Source organism: Lonchura striata, chromosome Z (genome assembly GCF_046129695.1).
Source record: "Lonchura striata isolate bLonStr1 chromosome Z, bLonStr1.mat, whole genome shotgun sequence".
NCBI classification, from domain to species: Eukaryota; Metazoa; Chordata; class Aves; order Passeriformes; family Estrildidae; genus Lonchura; species Lonchura striata.
The window spans coordinates 34,253,796-34,276,022 of record NC_134642.1 but is presented as its reverse complement, the minus strand read 5'-3'; the positions used below and the strand labels follow the sequence as shown (position 1 = coordinate 34,276,022).

The 22,227-nt window shown below is 35.1% G+C and overlaps 1 protein-coding gene across 1 annotated transcript in view; it reads right to left on the bottom strand.

Annotated features, from left to right (window-relative positions):
- Positions 1-22,227, bottom strand: part of HCN1 (hyperpolarization activated cyclic nucleotide gated potassium channel 1) — a 191,503-nt gene that overhangs the window by 156,156 nt on the left and 13,120 nt on the right. Inside the window, exon 2 of the mRNA XM_021553855.3 lies at positions 11,666-12,089. Within this exon, the coding sequence (XP_021409530.1) occupies positions 11,666-12,089 (424 nt within the window). The remainder of the gene's footprint in view (positions 1-11,665; positions 12,090-22,227) is intronic.

Sequence of the window (22,227 nt, the reverse complement as noted above, 5' to 3'; positions counted from 1 at the left end):
TCTGCCATTGTTTCCATAATAACAAATATAAAAGTATATTCAAACAAAAATACACATAAAATTAATGAAAGCACTATTCAGCAGACTGAGCAGAAATTACACTGAACATACTTTCTTTCCTAGACATTCAGAGAGATATTTTCTTGTGAGGTGTCATCAGTCTTGTTTCTTTCTTACCAATCTGAATCTGATGAATACTTTCAATGACAAGAGCACATTCAGGAGGGAAACAAATGGAGTATTCAGTTTCCAGTGACAAAGTGAGTATCAGAGTAGCAGAAAAAAATTTATCAAGTCTGTGATACCACCAGTCATACCACTTGCAAATTTTCACATAGCTTAAAATAAAAGATGATAGTCACAGAAGGTATGACAGGTGAGCTTTTTTATATTGGTTTTCTAGAGAGCAGCAGGCAACAAGAAGGATCAGTAATAAAGGAAAAATGGGCATGAGATGGTTTGCCCTCTCTCGCTGGATTTTTCTCTTTTCCCTGTCCTCTCATCTTCCCTAGGTGTAAGGTGAATAGGGATTAATAGATCATTAAAATTTTGAAATATATTTAGCACTGGAGCACAAAGCTAGAAGTGCATTGTTGCTTCAAGAACCTTAGATCAAAAGATCAAAAAAGGTGACTCAAAGGAAAACTCCTCAAGTATGTAAAATAAACCTGCAATTACAACTTTAAATATCTCAAGTCATACCTCTATTATGACTCAGCAAAAAGTTACTGATTTTTAATTGGTGGGGAATTATTTTGCACTACACAGATGAAAATCCATCACTGGGTTACATTTTCTAATTCTAAATGAGCTGATAATCATTACTGCTAGAGACCGTTGTGATATTTATCACATCAGAAAAAACAACAACAACAACAAAGAAAACAACAAAAAAAACCCTCTAAATGTTTAAAAAAAGGGGAAAGAAATCCATGGGACCATGATCATGACTCATGTGGACCTTTCTAAATGAGAAAAGAAACAAGAGACCTGTACGCAAATAATTCACAAAGAAACCAAAACTTTAACTATATATGCTTCCTTTCATATTTCAATGCTGAAGTCACAAATCAAATATTGAACTGACAATTTTTCTGTCATTGTCTGCTCAAATCTATGACAAAGAAACCAATTCACTACTTGAGGCTGAGAGCTTAAAGAAAAATATTGTATCTATAATAAATAATGCCCTAATGCACTATTACAATGATTTTAAATTCTTAGCTCTAACTAGGTTAATACAGACATGTGTAGTTTTAAAATTACAATTTAGCTGCAGACTTCAGGTCTTCAGCTGTGTTGCAGAATTATGGTCTCTTTACACAAACTGTAAAGGTATCAATAGACACCTCCCATAAGAGTAACAATGAGAAAGTAAACGGAAAAGGAATAAAGCACATAAAGTTCTATTGAAATTTGTTCTGGAATTTTTTTTAAATAAGGTATCTATCTCTTCAACTATTTACTTCAATGAAAAAGATTACAGCGTTGATATTCATTCTAGCCATACAAACCTCTGACACCCTCATTTCTTGTGCCTTGCATATACTATACTCATCAAGAATGCCCCAAAAAAGACTGATTTTTACAATTTATTTTTAATAGACCAAGAAATATGCGTATTTTTGATACGCAGGTGTTATCAGAAACATAATGAGATATACATAGTCGGCTAAGCTGTGTTTTAAGTTATCAAATTTGACACCTAGGAAAAAAAAACCTTTGCAGTAGAGGTTGATTTTGCCCTAGGAAAAATGAACAAGTGATAGGAAAAAAAAGGATTCATATGACTGACCCTGGAGATAAAACAGTGTTTTGCTTAATTCATCTGAAAGTCCTTGCATGAAAAATTCAAGTTACTTGTTTGGACTCAGTATTTTAAAACTTCTGGGTAATCAAAACAAGGCAGAGTTCTAGAAGTTACTTCTTGCCTGTTGAAACTACATTTCAGATGCATTTTTCCCATTTCCTTTTTAAAATATATCTGATGTCATATTTCCCCAGCTGGGAAACAATTCTCATGTGGGATGCCCAGCTATTTTTGAGACAGATGAAGACATAATTCATGTCTTTGGTTAAGGGAAAAATCGATCATTCTGATGAAAACTACTATATGGTTTTCAATAATGTCTTTTGGAAATCCCACAGGAAGGTATTCTTGAAAAGAAATTTATTTTAAATTATGCACAGCAATATTTGCTTTCCAGGTTCAAGTTTTGGCCATAAATTTTGTATGCCAGTATCTTTACAGTATGAACAGATGTATCAACTGAACAGTGAAACTTACAGTTTTTAGTTGTGATAAAGGACTACTTGTCATGAATCTTTGAATACTGTCAGTCACTTAAAGTAAACTGAGTATATGATGCATGGAGAATTAATCCAGAGAGATAAAAATCATAGATAGATTCATTTTCTTTTCATAGGTACAGAGTGAAGTGTTCCTACTGAAAGATGCAGTGAAGGGTAAGAACCTTCACCCTTGAAGACATATTCACAGAAATACATACATACACATTTGTCTGAACTACCATTGCTCACTCATGTTCAAGATTCGCGTTGTTTCTTGGGGTTTTCTCTATTTTGCTTTTGTTTGGTGTGGGAGTGTGGGAGGTTGGGTTGGTGTTTTGTTTCTTTGGTTTTGGTTTTTGGTGGTTATTTTTGGTGGTTTTTTGGGTTTTTTTTTGGTTTTGTTTTTTTTGGGGGGGGTTGTTTGTTTGTTTGTTTGGGGGTTTTTTGTTGGGTTTTTTTGGTTTTTTGTTTTTTGGGGTTTTTTTTGGTTGTTTTTTTTCCTCTGTTCTACAGGCAGTTCAATTGAACAAGGTCCATGGTTCTAGCAAAGATTACAGCAGTGTTATTGTAAGTAGCCTTCCAACATTCATTTTGTTAGAGATGGGTTCCTCTCATGCATATACAGGGCTCCACTCCTACACCTGCTCACCTGGGACATTCCAATAAGATTCAAAGCAGGATTGCAGGTATTGTATACCCTTTTGTCACAACCCCCAAAACAGAAATGCCATCAAATACACCACATGGCAGCAGCTTCTGCCAGGTCAAGAACAAGTTGGAGCATTCACTGGAAAGAAAGGAAGTGCAATTAAAAGACACTGTACTAAGTTAAGCAGATGTATAGTTAAGCCCATTGGTTCTGAAAGAGAGGATGGGGAAAAAAAAGATATGTTTTAAGAAGATAAAAAAGTAACAACCAAAATGCTATGAGCTTAAATACATGGAAAGATCACAGCAAAACAGTTGCCTGGGTTAAGGAAGGAGAAAATGGTGAGAAATAGAGCATCTTTCTAGTGCAGTGTAGTGAGGAGAGATTAACCGTTCAACCACAGCCTTCATTTCTGCTTGGAAGCAAGGAGCTCTGACAATCTCTAAATTAGGTGATCTCCCTGTTTTTTCCAGGTCACAACTACATTTCAATCCTACACATGTGGGATAATACCTGTTTGGAATGAACTCTATGATATTCAGGTTAGAAATAACTAATTTAATATAATGTGCAAATGGTAGAGCCATTTCTACACTGCCATCTCAGCTCCTCAACCCTCTCTAAATAGGTTGATGCATTTGCATCTTACTCTGTAAATGGTAAACTCAGGCCATTATATCCTTTAAAAACAGACCCTTCTTCCTAATAAACTCTTAAAATACACTCCATTGTCCTCAATGGGAGCCATAACAACAGAAACCTATTTAAGAGTACTATCATAGATATTTTACTGTATTAGAAGGTTGTCAAATCTGATCAACATGAACATGATTATTGACCTATTGACATGCAGTGAATTCTATATAATTTCAGTCCTGATTTGTTCAATAGAATGTCCATATGAGCTCAGGGACATGACTCACTGGGAGAATAAATAAACAAAAGCAACTGTGTATGAAAGGCCTAACCAGCACAAATTCTACAGGTATCTCTATTTTCTACCTCTTAGACCTTTCTGAGATAACCAGAGCTCTCTTACAAAATCCCTCAAAATTTCACCTGCACAATGTTCTGCACATAAGAGAACCAAGAGAATACACTTGGTGGGCTTGTGATTTTTTTTTTAAAAGCTGTTCACTTCAACTGACAATTTTCTTCTCAAATTAGAACATATAAATAGAATATATACATAGAATTATAGTAAATTGAAATCTAATTAATTATCTTTTCACCGTTTAATAAATGATTACTTAATTTAAAAATTAAAATGCCCCTTTGTAGGCAAATGCTAGGAAAATGTTAAAATTTTTCATATCCACTTTAAAGGCATACACTTTTCTAATTAATTTTTTATTTTCTAATTAATTTTTTCAGCTTTCAAATAGTTATGATACACAGTAAGGACATCTTCTGGCTTTCTTTAATAGACATATCAATATATGCTGCATTAAGAATTATTATAATGGGTTCTATGTCTCCCATTTCAGCTGTTAACCAGCCATATTTTACCACATGGACTAGCAACCTGGCTTCAAATGTGTATTTCAAAAATTTATTTTAAAACTAATCATTTTTAAGGCAGCATAAAATGACCATAAAATATCCCTAAGTATTTCCTCCTTAGCAGCTATATAAAGGGAATGACTATCTTCTTTAGTCGCAAAAATCTATAGGTATTATAAAAAAAAAAAAAAAGAAGGAAAGGATTCTACATGGCACTAGTGACTGGGAATATCTTTTAGTTCAGTTACTGTTTCTGAATAATTTAAGTTAAACAGCAATTCTGTACTGGTTACTATTAATACAAATTGAAAATGCAGAGATACCTGAATTAATTGTGTTTAGCTTGCAAGGAACAAACACTACAATTGTCATTCTTGTGAAATTTGTACAAATTTTGGCTTTTTAAAAATAAACTGGAAAATAACTGAAAAATCCCAATTCACATTTTCTCTTTCTTCTCACCAGTGCAGGAGTCAAGGGAGCTTGTAATCCATGCACTGACTGTGGGAAGGACCCTGCAGTATCGCAGTGTCCGAATGGTGAACCACAATCCAAACTATGTGCTGCCCAAAAAGCTCTTTGGCTGTCATCACCTCCTCTGACAGTTCTTCAGCTCCAGGGAGGGAGCAGGACACTGTGGGGCGCAGCCAGCAGCTCTGTCTTGCAAGCAGACTGAACATTCCTGACCCCCCCCCCTTGCCAGAAATGGGGTGCATTCAGCAGGCAATTACCCTGATTGACTGGTATTATCTATAAAGGTTACTGCAAGAGTGAACCCACCTTATTGGGTCTATAGCCAAGTCCCCCAGGAACATTACCATAGAAGCCAGGCAAACACTTACATAAAGAAGAAAACGTTATCATCCAGTTCAGGGAAATTTATCTCAGTCTATGTTCTACATTTCCCTGGTTTATCTCCCAGGGAAAGCATCACCACCACACAATTACTCTCCTGGCATAGGCACAGAAGAAAGGCAGCTCAGCTTGCATAGCCTTAAAAAGGGGCTAGGAACGATGAAGCAAGAAACTTTACACTCATTACACTTCCTATTTACTCTCTAGGGGAATGGATTATTCTTTCTATGAAAGTGATTATGCCTAGACCATAAAGCAGGAAATTAAAAACCAGAATACTCAGTGTCTTGCTTGCATTTCAGTAATTGCCTTCTCTACAAATGCGCTGTTCTTTTTCAACAGTTAGTATTCTATTATTAGGACACCATGGATAATAATGCCTTTTAATTGACTCTATCTATTATTTGTAGTTCCCTGCAGTTGCACAGAATTCAAAAGAGAGAAAAAAAAAACCTTGAGTTTTTGTCAGTGATGTTTATGGATATATGCTTTATCAGCAGTGACACATACTTTTCTCAAACAAATAATTTAACTTGAAATTTTTCCTTACAAAATATTACATAACTGAAGACAATTTATCCACCTAATGTTAAAATATGCATAATTTCATGTAAACAAAAAGGTTTACAGGAAATGAGATCCATCATAATTTACCATTTGGAACACTAACTGTTTTGTAAAGATTATATTAGGTGCTCTGTACAGCAAAACACAGACAATAGCCTTGTAAATTACATATCAAAGAAGAAAAAAATTAACAGCACTGTGGCTTGCATATATGAGAGTGATTAAAAGCTTTTTTATTGACATGTTCACTTATATTGTATAACACTTCATTTTAGAATTTAGGTATCTTACCTTCTTATTTATGTAACTTATCTTCACTTCTATCCACATATGCAAACCAGAACTACATTACCAAGGTATACCCTCACCACTCTCAAAGAAAATGCCTTTACACCCTCTAATTTTAAGTGCAAAAAAAAAGGGCTAGTAGCTCAGGTTCTGGCTCTGTGCAGATAAAAGACTGCACTGTCATAGAGACAGACTATCCATGAGCCAACATCCCAATGGAATTAGGGAGGAATAACAGTACTGCAAGTCTCACCCAGGAACGAACTGACAGCTAGCACAACACATTCCCTCAGTGGCACAGGGCTGAGCAGCCCTCTGCTCTGATAAAGCAGGAGAACTCGTCTACTACAGCAATGCCAAGCAAGGAGCACTCCCAGATTCTTCACTTCAAAATGCAACCAAACAGCATGTCTGGGTTTTTTTGCCCTGTAGATTGAATAGTGATGGAGCTGTTCAGCACATGCCAAGGACTTATTGACCATAGCTAGTCATCATGATCTGGTAGGGAAGACTGCAGAGCAAAGAACTCTCAAGCAAACATGGAATTGGCCGCACTCATGGGCTTCATATGGGAGGACACAAATTCACCAATTTATACATGAGGCATTTTCCAAGAGTAACATTCCAAAAAGGGAAAAAAATAAAAGGCAATGTTTGTGTTTCTGTTTCCCTTCCTCTAGAACTGGGGATTTTCTCCTACCTCTTACTTTGATCTTCTTGATGATAGTAGACATCAAGATGGTAGTGGACAGAAGACATAAATACAGAGGTTTCATTACAGAATTCACAGACTTTGTGCCAGTAAAAGAAGGTGGACTTTCCTTTCTCCTCAAGGTCTTATTTCCCCTTAAGTTACTTAATGAATATCCTCCCCTCACTCCTTAAGAGACAGAAAACATGTATTTGGTTCATGTATCTCTAAAATGCAATAAAAAAGTGTCCTACTTTCAGCTAATCTACTTCAAAATTGCCACTCAACCTGTACTGGTGGGCTTATTTGCCATAATTAGCTAACTGACACAACTATGTAGGGCCTAGAAAATGTACTTTAAAATACCTCTTTGGACAACAGACATTAAAGTAGAATAAAAGAAAGCAAAATATGTCACTTCCCATTTCCACAAGGTTATTAATTAAAAAAAGTCAAACTGTAAAACATCATCATTGATAGGAAAACCATATGCCTTGTAGACAGAGTCCTGTTAAAATAAAATAAAAATAAATTAATAATCCAGTCAGTAAAGATAAGTGTTTTCAACCAACACTGCCAAGTACCCATCTAACTCATCATTTCTCCCTTCCCACACAAAAAGTCAGTGATCGAGAGGTGCAAAAAAACTCTTGAATTCTCTTCTGGCTTGAGGTGAAAGAAAAAGTTGCTTGGGTTTTTTGCAGGGCAAGAAAGTCATCTGTGTTCCTCCCATTAAAACCGCAGGCTAATGAAGTAGGAGTTTTCTTCAGTTGCCTGGGTACGTCTGCTTTTACAATAATTTTATATTAGAAATAATAATGGCTCAACATCAGAGAGACACATAATATATGCTTTTGTACCATTGGGAACAAGCAGAACAACAAGGAGAGGACACCTAGTGGTGGTCTCTGAAAATGAGGGCTGGTAGCCTGGGAGCAACAGATGAAATCTTTAATGCAGGACCTGATTTGGCAAAGCTCTCACACACTTAATTTTTGATCACTTTAGTAAGTCTTAGCATTCCAGCAAGCTTCTATTTATGTGCTTTTCTGAACCTGCATTACTGTGATTATCAGAAATAAACCAGCAAATTTGGAATATGGTATGTCAGTGTGATATGCTCAGGAGTGTGATTTGTTAAACACCAGAGCTTTATCAGCAACTAGAGTGGACATCAATACTTAGGTAAGTTCATGAAACACAAAAGGTTTGGCAAATTCAAAACCAGATTTCAGTACAACTCAAACCAAAATAAGACATGGCTGCAATTCAAAATTTTTTGCACATTTTGCCATGTGATTTTTTGCAGAATGTAACTTTGATTATATAACTTGCAATAAGCATTGATTCTCATTAAAAATTATTCTAGTTCTACATAATCAGACATCCCAGAACAAAAAAGACTTAGGGCACATTTTGGAAAAACCACTCCTACTGACTTGTAGATTTAATAGGTCTTGTCTGTGTTTAGAATAGCTGTAAGCAAAGTTGTTGAAGTCTGGCTTTTATGCAGGTTTTGAAAAATATTTTTATTTTAAAGAACCAGTAAATTAGTATAATAGGCAAATGTAAAGCATATTATTTAGCATGAATGTATCTATTTTAATTGTTTGTATTTTTAATTGTTCACTGATCAATGAGCATATTTAACTAAGAATAATCTAGTTGTGTGTAAGTCTATGCAAAAAAATATTAAAAAGTCAGAAGTTTAGGTAGTCTCATAAAACTTAAAGGAAATAAGAATTAGGTCCACGACCTCTTGTTTAGTACTTTTAGGAATGTAAATTTAAAAAAATCCAAACCAAGTGCCTGTCAGAACTTACTGCAAAATTACAATCACCAATTTAAATATAATTTTTTTCCTTGCATATAATTTAAGTAAATATATGATCTATTTTCAATATCGGAGTCTAAAGGACTGTAATATTACAATTTGTAGCTAAAAAGCAGTTTCAGGGAAGTGTGAATTTGCATATCCAGTAAATTATTTCCTGCCCACACATCTCCTGTCCCTTTCTTGAAGTGTTTCTTCCCATTTCCACTCACCCATTCATTTGGGTAAGTAATTAACATCAGACTGATATGAATATATCAATCCGTTTTCATATATATTCCATCACAAGCTATAGCTGTTCCATAACACTTAATGAGGAGAAAGCTTCGGGAACGCATACATTATTTACATCAATATTACTTTAGGTGACTGCTGGCAACTTGATCTTAATTTAAATTACTTAAATTATGTTGAAATAGATAAAGAAAAGGAACCATGTTTCACCAGTGTCATGTAAGAATCTTTTAAATATTTTCTCATCTTAAGGTTCAGGATACCAACAACCTGAATTCCACATATTTGATATGAAGAAAAGCTCTTTATATATGTAAAGAAAAGCTCAAACAATGTCAGCCTGCCTTTTTTATTTGAGGATGTAGAAATACAGGGACAACTGCCTTATCGTACTATTTGGATTGTTCATACATCAGTTATCCATGAATAACAGTTATCCAAGTATTCTCTTGGCACATTGTGAAGATTGAGTTTGCTGGCTAGCCTGTCAGTATTTTTGACATAATGCTTATTATTCTGGAATCAAATACATATATATTTCAGATTTATCTGCACCACATTTAAAACCAACATGTCAGCTCATACACAAAAACTATGAAATCCTTTTAACCACACACAAACAGGCCCCAGTTCTGTGCCATAAAAATCAGTTAACAGTTGTTCCTTATTGTCCATGTGCAAAAATACACATACAGAGAACATTAAAACCAGCAGCAGTCTTGCTGACTACCCCATGGGATGATCCAGTTTTTGTTTCCCAGTAATTCAGCAAATGTCATCCCAAATCAATTGTTTTGTCTGTTTGTTTTAAAGCATTAAGATATTGTAACACACATTTTCCAAGGAGCCATATATGAAAATCCATTACCTTCTGCATTTCTCCTCCGCTTAAAATGCTAAACAAAAATAAAAACAAAGAAACAAATAAAAAAGCCTACCTTTTTTCTTTCATACATTTCATTTTGGGATTTATCAAAACGTGATTCAGACTATGTATTTCTCTCTGTCCTTGCATGTGAGAATTTTTTTCAAATCAGCCAACTAACATTTGCTGCTTTATTACAGGCTCAAAATAACCCCCAAAAAGGAAAAAAAACCCTCTACCTTTAGATCCTCTTTTACCTTCCTATGAACATATTTCACAGATTTTACTAGTGGAATTAAAGGTAAAGTTGCAATCAAGCAGCTATTAGCTAACAGCAGCTACTGCTGATTTGGACCACATACTCTGGTCACTTTTAGTCCCACTTAGTGTGGTAATTAAACTATTTTCATTTAGAATAACTGATTTCTGTTTGATAACTGAAGGAAAGGAGGGAAAAAAGGAATTTATTTCTCTGCCTAGTAGGCCTTTACAGTGGCAAGTGACTGAAAATCAGTCACTTGAAAATCAAGCTGCCAGAAAATAATGTCATTGAATTCATTTCAGAAGGTTGTCTCTCTGTGAAGCACAGAGGAAACAAAAGCACAGCTTTATGGTGGAATTGCAAAATATGTTTAATCATTTGCCTTAGTTGAATTGAGTAAAAAAACTACAGTGCTCTATTTCTGTGCAAAAAGATCTTTTCAGTGCTTTGCAGAGAGGCAAAGTAGCTTTACCAAATAGAGTAATAAAAAATAATGATCTATTCCAGGGGCTTTTTGAGAGACTACTATAAATTTTTTAGATATTTTTGATATTTAGCATCATCCAGCATCATGCCATTTTAAATTATAATCTGATTTTATTTGAGATGGTTCTGCTTTTAGGTTCCTCTTAAACCAGAAAGTGCATATTATACTAGAGAAAACCAGCAGAAAGAGCACCAAAAATAGTACCAAATTGTCCTTCAATATTAATTTAATTAAATGAATCTTTATCACATAGGTAAATAAATTTATGGAAATCAATTTTAATACTACTTCCATGATAATGCTCTACAAAATAATTCTCCTTATGCTCACTGCAAGAAAGGTTTAGAAAACAGCAGTTATTTTTCCTATGGCTTTAGCACTTCTGTTTAAAACACATGATGACATTCAGAACTACAGAAATGAGGACAGGCAAGAAACAAAATGGTGGTATGTGCCAATGCATTAAACATTTCCTAGCCATAAGTATGCCAAAGTGCGGAATGCCATAATTTTCTGGAAAAGTCACTATGCCAAATTGTAAGGCAGCATAACATCATGCCTGGAAACAGTGGAGTTGACAGTTTAGAAGGCAGTGACTCAAAATTTGAACTGCCCATTTTTTGTAAAGAAGGCCAGTATTTATGATATTCAGCCTACATACAGCCTTCAAACAATAAGCATTCTAGGAAATCTACTCAATGGAGATGGTTCCAATTTCTTCTAAAATAGAAAAATACAAACAAGTTTAAGTTCTCTGTGACTACAAGAGCATTAAAAAATTTAAGTGTTAGTCATCAAATTCTAGTGCAGGTTTAGGTGCTTGTCAAAATTTCTAGTATTTCTTTCTCGTGCCTTATTCTGATATTTTGGACATTTTGTAACATCTTTAGGAGTTCATCCATGCAAATCATACCAACGCCAAAGATATTTTGGTCTCTGCCATTAGCATAGAGAAGATGGTTACTCTGTGCTGGTTTTGTCCAAAAAGGTATTGCTAGTAGTATGTGCTTGTAATTACACCAGGTAGTGAGGGAAAACTGTATTACATTCTTCTTGTGGTGCAGCTCTTCAGAGAGATTGACTAGTGTTGGGTAGCAATAAGATCTTAGTGAATATGTCATAACCACATAAATCTTACCTCTTCCCACTGGTGTATGTATCTAATCAGTCTTGAAAGGCGCAATAAACGTAACAGGCTGAGAATTTTTGTAAATCTCACAATACGAAGCGCTCTTGCAGTCTTGTAAACCTCTGAATCCATTCCTTTTTCTACAATGAGAAAGATATAATCCACTGGTATTGATGAGATGAAGTCAACCACAAACCAGCTTTTTAAGTAATTCATCTTGATGATTTTAGGGTCCAGTATTATTTCAGAGCTGTCTTCATTCACAGTCCCAGTTCTAAAATTCATTATCAAGTCCAATAGAAAAACAGTGTCTGATGCCACATTGAAAATAATCCATGGAGTTGTTGTTTGCTCTGTGAAGAATGTGATTCCGACTGGTATAATGACAAGGTTTCCAACCATCATTATAAGCATGATTAAGTCCCAGTAAAACCTAAGAAAAGAGGAAGAAAGAGAATGGTTGATGTAATGTGATAAAATATTACAAGATAGTCCCTATCATGCCGCAAACTTCAGCACCAGATTTTATTATTATAAAGATTGCTTTAACTCATTCAGCACATTCATAGTCAGTAAAACCACTGTAATTAAGACATTTCATTATGTGCCTTTCTTCTCAAAAACATGCATGTAGAACAAACGTAGTACTATGGCCTATCAGTCCATGGTATATCACCCACTGAAAGGTGGGCATGTGAGGCACTGAGCAGACTTATCCAGACTCCTGTCAAAACCTCTTTGAGCTTTTATATAGATAAAAATGATGTCTTGTGCCAATCAGAAGTGCTTTAGCAAGGCAAGAGTTTTCCTAAGATTTCTGTCCAAATGGAAAGCCAAATACCTAATGGATATATTAAATGTCAGTATCTCTTTTCAAATGTACTGATACCACTACAGTGCTGGAATAAAATTACAGGAAGAGGAAAAAAACACTGAAGTAAAAATAGAAACAATAATTAGATAACATAAAAACCTTCATCTACTTAACTGAACTTTCATGCATTTTTACAACCTCATATTCTATATTCTTTCAAAGCTAGCTAAGAAATGTTAGAAAAAATAGCTGCAATTTGCAGAGTAATAGAAAGGGGTACTGCATTTCACCATTTTTGCTCTGGAAATATCTAAAGGTGCCCCTCTAACACTGTTAGAATACTAACCATGCTTGATACAGTGTGGTAGAGGGATAGACTCATAGCTCTAGTATCTGTGATGGAAATGCTGAGTAAATGCACCCATTACACAGAATTTCTATCCTGATGGAAGATTTCCAGGGGACAGCCATATATTCCAGATTTTAAGCAAATTATGATAAATCCTAAATGTTAAATAGTCAAAAAAACCTATTCTTAAGCAGTAAAAGAACTCAAACGGATACTCAAAGTCTGAACCCAATACATAATCTCTTACTCTCCTCAAGAACAAGATCTGGTCAACTAAAACTGATTTGGAGAAGTACCAAAACTAACCAGCAACCTTGGATTCATCATAGTTTCTAGAAGATTAGAGGCAGCAGTGGCTCCACAACTATCTCTCTGCTCTGTCCTTCTGTCACAATGGGGCCTGTTGCAGGGGACATATCATGGACACACCATCAGCACAACACTTCAACACTGACTTGCAGGCCACTTCCATCACATTAATACCAGCCTCCTGACATGCAACACACCCTCATCTTGGTAAAGGTTTATGGCAATCAGCAAAAATAATAGTTTAACTGGCCATAAAACATTTCAGAATCATGAGCCTTGCATGGAGAATATCAATTACAGAGATTTCAGAGATTGCTTCTTGTATTATCCAATGATCATAAAATCACAGATTGGTTTGGGCTGAAAGGGACATTAAAGATCAACCACTCCTGTGCCATAGGCAGGGACATCTTTCACTAGACCAGGCTCCTCAAGCTCCACACAGCCTGGCTTTAAACACTTCCAGGGATGGGGCATCCACAAATATTCTCTGGGCAAACTGTGCAGAGCCTCACCAACTTCACAATAAAAATCTTTTTGTAATATCTAATCTAAAACTAATAAACCTGAAGCCATTCCACCTCGTCCTGTCACTACATGCCCTTGAAAATAGTCTCTATCCATCTTTCTTGTAAGCACCCTTCAGGTACTAAAAGGACATACTTAAGTCACACTGAAACCTTTCTTTCTCCAGGCTGAACAATCACAAAGATCTAGCTTTTATAAATTCCCTTTTTTTCATGTCTACCTTGGAAGCAAATACTCCTAAATTTACACAATACTCATCAGAGAATATCAATTATTATCTGTAACTGTAAAACATAATAAAGGAAAAGCAGCATAGGATTGAGAATAGCATGAGAATTCCCAGTTTCAAAATATTTTATTCTATGAGACACCTGGAGAGATTAAATTATCATTTGAGATAAGACAGCAGTTGGCAATGTACCTCTAATTGGTTCTCAGAAATTCTACAAAACAGACTATAAAAATTATTCCCTTTGTACTACAATGTGATTTGTGTTTTACACATTTTCAGTCTTGCAGTAAATGTGAACAGTAACTGCTAAAAATGTTCAGTTTAATTCAGGATGTATGTATTTTTGTTCAGCATATGATAGTATTCACCATATCTGGCAAAAATTTCCCAATTTCTCCTGTCCTTTTTAATTCCTGTAATACTTTTCCTAGATTCCTTTCCAGTAATCTGGAATTCCTTTTCAGTAATCTGGAATTATCACAAAGAACCACTAAATTCAATACATCACTGCCACTGTGATCTACAAGTAAAATTACCACGAAGACTTCTAAAATGCTATCAATCAAAGTATTTCACAAAAGTGAAATATTATTCTCTGGGAGAATAAACATCTTGAGGAATCCTTAAAACTAGCAGAAAACAAATAGGAAATAATTACAAGAGGTGTCCTTGTATCTGTAGCTCAATACTAAGCAAAGCATTGCTAACTTAATTTGACCTTTACATTTCTCTAGCACAGTTTTGCAAACAAAGGCAAACCAAAGCCAAACAACCAGCCATCCAGCTAGCTCAGGAGATAATACAGGACCAGGTGTTTTTAACCTACGGTAATCCACACTTTAAAGGATCACCATGTATTGTGATTATGCAAAACTCACTGGTGTTCCTGATGCTGAATGTCAGCAAAAGTGGTAGCATCAGGGCTACAATAATATTGGCTGCTAAGGATTTTTGTGTTTTAGCCCACAATACAATATAAGCTGATTAGTTAAGAAGAAAAATCTTTATTATATTTCATTTAGAAATGACTCAGACATTTTCTTTTAGGAAAATGTTTCCAAATGCTATTCTGTTGGCCATGTTTTATTTTATTCCAGGTGAGAAAAACTAGGTACAACTGCCTGTATTGCCCTTCCATGACCTGCGCAGAAAAAGCAATACAATGACTTCCTCGCCTATGGTTGAGAACATCCTATTATTAATGTAAAAAAGAGGAAGCTGTAAAGCCTCACAACACAGTGCAAAGAGCTGCCATTGGCACTCTGAGATAGCCCTTTGTTTCAAACTACTTTTAGGATTTTTTTCCCTACTTCCCCTACCCCAGTGAGGATGGTTATGAATCTACAATTTACAATCTCAAGAGCTCCATATTTATGAAAGTTATTATAAAATATTGATGAAGAGCATAGAAGAGGTAGGCTTATGACTCAAAATTTTTGAGAATCAGGAAAAAAAACAGGAGTTTTAGGGTAATTAGATCTTCCAAAACACAAAATGCGAAGCAAGAACTGATCTTAGCCCCACAGCAAAGAGCTTATTGCTCTTATTAGCTGAAGCTAACTCAGTGATGCTACTACCAGATGCCATTAACAGAGGGTGCAGAGGGCATCACTGCACTGCACTGAACTATTCCTGAAGCTTTTTAAATGCTTCTAAATGTCTCAGAGGCATAATACCTGTAGGCAAAATAAAAAAAAAAAAAAAAAGCCTTCAAGTATTAAATATAAACCCCAATCCTGAGGCATATTTTTTCAAAATTTAACAAAAACTATTTTATGGAGAAATATTTTTTTAAAACTCCAACATACTAAATACTACAATGGAATCCTCAAAGTGGATTCATGGGCTTCTTTTCACTCATAATTTATTTACTATATATTTTAAATTACTATATATTTTAAATTACAGTAACAGCAGTGTTTTTTCAACTCTGGAATACGGTGCTGCAGTGTTGGTGTTTTCTTCACTGCCACAGGCTGTCCCGGATAGGATGAACAGCCTGCTCAAAATGAGTGCCTATCCAAGCAGTGAGAAAGAGTTACTTAGCATTAATTAATCACTGTTTGTATTAAGCTTAATAACATAAGATGCTATGAATTTTAACAGGCATTTTATTTTCCAACTTATATCTCAAACCCAGAGAAAACTGAATCTTAAGGAAAGAAATTTCATTTCTGAATTAATTAGCTGCATAATTTGCTGTGCATACAAATTCATATTTGCTTGCCTTATTATTTCCTTTTTCTGCCCATCAACAGCAGAGTCTCAATTTCCTTGAATCAGCGTAGTTTGAGATTATCCTTACGGCACACCCAGACTGCACCAGCAGAAGTTGCCAGTGGCCTCACAAACTGCACAGCAGAGCTAGCAGAGTCTCTCAGGCACTGAGTGGTGTGAATAGATGCTGCAGGGCATTTCAAGAAAGACTGTAAAAATTCTGATCTTTTATTAAAAAGGAGTAAATCATATCACTAAAACTTCAGGAAATTCAGTCTAAACACTGAAAATAAATACTCATCCACATTACAAACTGGAAGGCCATTGGAAAAGATACTAGCTCAGATTGCTTGTAAAGTACCTCTGAAGCAAAACCTAATGCATCACTGACTAGATTTTCCGATCTCAGATGCAACACGATTTCACTATACAGATTCAGAGAATCAAGACCAGTAAAAAAATTTCACATGCTTTCCTAGAAAACTTGATTCTTCTTTAGCTAAAAGTTATGATTAACTACCAGAGGCTCAGTGAAATGAACACTGACTTTCCTTTTTGCTTTGTTTGGTTCTGGTTTGGTTTTTTTTAATCTCACCCTCAAACACAGCTTTATTTCCTTTGCTTTCATAGATCACTGGTTCACCTAACAGAGAAATCAATGTCCTATAAAAACAGAACAATTTTAGCAGAAACAACAGTAATTTTAAATTTCAAGTTAGTGAACACTAAACTTGGTATTATTCATATTAGCATTTCATTCTCACAGGACATGTTATTTTCCTCTGGTTGTGCAACTCTATTATTCTCCTAAGAGGTAACAAAGCTAGATGCCTGAAAACATCTGCAAAACACAGATAATTACTGGTATGTGTTGAAGAACAGGAGAATGAAGATAGGAGTGTTTTCTTCAGAGGACCCAATTCTTTTAATGATTGCACAGGTGTCTGTGCCTGAAAACTTTCTGAAAAATCACCACTTTTTTTTTTACAACCTTAAAATGAGGGTATCCTCTTCCGCCCAGTTATCCATTTTCATTCTGCCCATCTGTTTCTCTCTTACAAATACGCACATCAAGAAGAAAACAAGCTTCTCTGGGAAAAAGGCATACAAATAAAATAATAAATTCATTCTATTTTAGCAAGAAATACAGCATTCAACATTCTCCATAGAGCAAACTGTTTAAATGTTGCAAATCCATACTTGATTGCTTCAGTGATTTTGGGTCAGCAGCAATTTCTTTTCGTTTTAATATTTCCAAACTTAGAATTTACTGTATTCTATCTCTGTGACCATAATACAAAGGCACTAAAATTACTAGTGGAGTGCCATTATTTTGTGATGGCCTGTTTTGCAGGAGCAAACAGGTCACCTCTACAGCTGTGTCATCCTTCTGCATGGATAAAGCTTTCCTCATCTGCATGTAACTCATTTTGCAAAGCTTTAGGAAGACAAAACTCTGGGGTTAGTATTTTGGTTTGCTTTTAAAGAATAAACTGTTCTCCTGAAATTATCAATTTAGATTTTTTAGGCTACTTTTTTTCCACCTTGACAACTTGAAGCTTATATTAAGTAAATACAAGCAAGGAAATGCTGCAAGGCTGAAATAAAATCTCTTTTGTGGCTCACCTCTCTTGATTGCAAAGCACACACTATAGTAGAATTCTAACAGTGTGTCCTACACACCCAGTGGTGATGCTGAAGAGAAGAAATATGACTAAGTGACACTTTCTCAGGTGAAAATTTCATCAGCATTTGCTATTATTTTTTAATTCATACCACTAGCTTAATGAACATTCATTGACTTAGCAAAATAACCTGCTAGAGCAGCAGCAGAAAGACTTTCTCTACCTGTCTGAGACTGGTCAGTCTGGGATGAGGCAGAGGCTGATGTTCTGAAAACTGTGTTTCCCTGGTTGAAATACAAGCAGTGCTAGACTTGGGAATCTTCCAGCTAAATGGCTTCATTCTGATGGAGACTAAAAGCAATTAAAAACATAACCTAATAAGGAAGTTTTCAGACCACCAGAAATCTTAATTTGATTTCAGAACAATACTGGATTCCATTACTTCAAGGCTAGCCATATATACTTAAGAGAGCCAATGCATGTCCCTTGCTGGTTTTTTGTTTGTTTGTTTGTTTGTTTTTTTTTAATGTTGATACAATTTCCTACCTCAAAAAGATATTACTGAAGTTCAGTGATACTAAGTCTTCTTTTCTATATAACCACAGAGTGTATCTAAAATTAAAAACTTCCACAATTTCAAAAAGATTTCATTATTTTTATCTCTTTAAACCCACTTAGCAGTGGCAATCTGCAATTTGTTGCTCAGTTGTGATTCTATGCACAAGGCAGATGATTAGATAAATGCAGCTCTCAGGGGAGCTGATCACAGCCCAGTGAAGCCAATGAACAGCAATTTACTACTTTGAAAAGTCTTTGGTTACATAGTTTGGCTAGGTTTAAAGCTTGAGTGCTTTGAATACTAGAAAACAAAATCACAGTACTGATCATGGAAGGATACTACAAAACTAGTTAATTTCCACTTTTATTTATTTATTTTTATATAATGTATATATGTATGTACCTTTTCATTGTATTTTTAATTCATATTTAACCAGTGGAGATTTCATCAAAAGATAATTTGGTTCTTGCTATGCATTCAATAGCTTCCATCTGAAGTTTCCATAGTATTTTATATGCAATAACAAATCCAGTGTCTGACTTCTGAGAAATAAAGGTACAATAAGGAAAAATAACTGCACTTACTGCATTCAACAGGAGACGACAGAAATGACATAGAGAAATTTCTATATTATTTTAAAATTATACTGTTAGTTTTTAGTCAATAATCCCCTACTGCTTAACTACCACTGGTATTTGCAGTTGCTTTTCCTCCACAGAAATTTATTAAACTACAGTAGAAAGAATTAAAGCCTGACTTCCACATAACTTTGGTCAGGAACAGTGAGCTCTGATAATGCTTTTGCTCTCCCTCGTTTTTACACAACTTCTTTCTGAGCATCCTGATCTAGTAGGTTGCATCCCCACCCATGGCAGGGTGGTTGAAACAACCTAAGTTTTAAAGTCCCTTCCAAGCCCGGCCATTCTATTATTCTAAAATTCTTCAGCCCCACTCTTCATTAAAAAAAATGGGGGTACTGCTCCTGTCCAGATAGCTCCCAGACCAGAAAAAGGTGCTGATGAAGAGTCAGGGCTCACAAGTACATTTTTTCATAGCAAGTGTTGATTCTGTCTTTGCTTATCTGATCGAAAGGATACATATCACATCATCAAGATTGCTTCTGTGTTAAAACATGTCACAGCACAAGCACCACAGCTTCCTGCAATCCACCCTCTCACACAAGCTATTAGGCCACTGCTCTTGGAATTAGGCAACATTTGTGCAGGGGCTGTAACTGATTTGTTTCAGTTTGATATTATCAGCCCTTAAACCAACTGAAAAGTGCCACTTATTGGTTATCTAAGTGTCACCTATTTTCTGTAGTGGATCACTGTAAAATATGCATTCACATTCTCAAATTAGAAATGACCACTTTGAAGGCATGAAAAAAAGTATGAAAGAGACAGATCTAAAAATATTTCAGCTGCAAAATAATCTTGTATCTCATGTTGGAACACTTGCATTAATTAAGAATTTTGTAGTGACAGTAATTTTAAGAGTGCCATTTAGAAACATGACATTTAGGATGCCTCCATACTAAAAATTCAGAGGCTTAAATTGGAAGAAACCTTCTGTAATTCTTCTCAACAAAGAATCAAGAAAAGGAAGGTAACTTCCTAATGCCCTTCCAAAAATTAGAAAGCCAATCAGTATCAACTAATATTTTCCTTTAACAGATTCTTCTTTAACCAATTCAATCTCTCAATTATCACGTATATATGATAATCAAGTATAATCTTTAAGTTTCTGCTGATAGGGAAAATGCTATTTTCTCTACTTCAGAGAAAGAGATAGGGAAGACGTCATTCAGTAGCTATTGATAGATCTCAGGCATAGAGTTTGGTGAGGAGACTGGCCATGACCACCAAATGAGGTGGGACACAAAAATTACAAAAATTCCTCTAATTAAAAAACCAAAACAAACAAAAAAACCCCAACAAAACAAAAAACCACCAACTTAGGACCATCAACTTAGATCTGAAATATATACATATATAACAATTTTATTCTGGTAATCAGAGGTAAAACTGGCATTTTGTGTAGCTGTAAAATGATACAGTACATTTGGAAGAGCAGCTTCAAAGTAGGACTTGGTGTATCATTTCCTGAAAAAGTGCATTGAAGGCAAGAATGGGCACTATTTTCAAACCAAAGGGAAAAAAAGAGCCAGTATTCAAATTTCATGAAGGCAAAAATTAGAGACATGAAAAAGTGTGAAAAAACTATAGATAGACATGAAACAAGCTGATGTACTCCCACATCATAAATGAAAACAAATATACATGATTGAATATTTAGAGTTATTTTATGTATCTACATAGATGTGCAAGATTCTAACACAAGACTGGGTAATCAAGATTTCATATATATATATATATATATATATATATGTATATGTATATGTATATGTGTGTGTATGTGTGTATATATTAGTTTAATTATTACTCCCTTTTACAACTATTTATAGCTGACTTTTGGCTACAAAGCCTATGTTTCCTCAAATATAAAAATAAGTACTGAAATTTCAAGCTTTTAAAAGCAATGACAGAACACTTAAGAATCAGTAAGTTCTTTTATTATAATCCATGAATATCACACTGCAGTAAATAATTTGCATTAAATGGTAATAAATCTAATTTATATCTGTTAAAAATATAATAATAACTTGTTTGTTCTGAAAATAACACCATAAAATGATAACTCCGTGGTCAAATCAAATTTATATTATCATTTCATTAACTTATCCTTGATGAAAAATATTCAAATATGTTTCAGACAATTTTTAGAGAAGCAAAGGAAGGTGAAAGATCAGATTCATGGCAAAGCAATATGGTAAGTAATTACGGTCATGTTACATGCATCCTTCTTTCAAAAAAACAACTGAATACCTAGAGCTTTCATCAACACCTGAGAACATCCATGGATTTCCTCATCCATCTGTAGGCAGCTGAGCTCAGATCTCCCACACCTCAGGGAGTTCACTTTCCCCAAGCCATACGGTGCCTCCTGAAGTGAGGTATGCTGCTGACATGTTCTCTCTCCCTAAACAAATATACACTAGACCAGGAACAAAATCTTTTTTCCAAGGAAGGCAATGATGAGACAGGAGAGGCATTCTCAACTCCTCATTCCACCAAAGCAAAACAAATATGAAAGCTGATATTGTCATTGGAAGTGTATATACCAGAAGTGCTATGCAAAGTCAATGCACAGGTTCAAATCCTCTCCAGCAGAGGAAGAAAATTATTCTGCAATTTAAACATCCATGCTGAACAATTATAATTCCTAAGCAGATATTAGGTATGCACTCAAACACACTAAAAGTTGCAAGATTATGGAATTGTTATTTTAATAATTTTATTAACTGAACTAATATATATTTATCTAAAGTATCAACTAATTGAAAATACAGTGTACATAACATGTAAGAAATTAAAGGAGTAATCTTTCACAAGCTTGATAATGCCTTTCCCCATGTATATTTATTAACACTTTTTTACAGGGGGATGCACTCCACTTTTCTAATTACACAGTCTGTATTCATATCTCTATGCTGGCCATTTGTCTTCCAGAGTATTTAAGCAGATACAATGTTAATTTTAACATTTCTTCAAGATTTCCCAATTTGCATACTGCACATCCCAGTGTTACCATCCTTTTGACAGCATAGCGCTCTGCCTGCATTGCCAGAACAAATCAGCGCATTATGCAGCTAGACAGAGCAATGATCAGATAGACCTGATATTCAGTTGTTTAAAACTAACAGGAAAACCCAGAAGAGCAAGTGAAGTAAAGAAGAAAGAGCATACATTATGCTCAGAGATGTTCCAGTTACCAGCCTAAGTAACTGAGACCTTGTCAGCTCTGCCTCTGCTCCCCCCCTTGACTTTCCGTGCTGCTCACCCTCTAAAGCTCCAGAAAGCTCCACACAAGCTGGG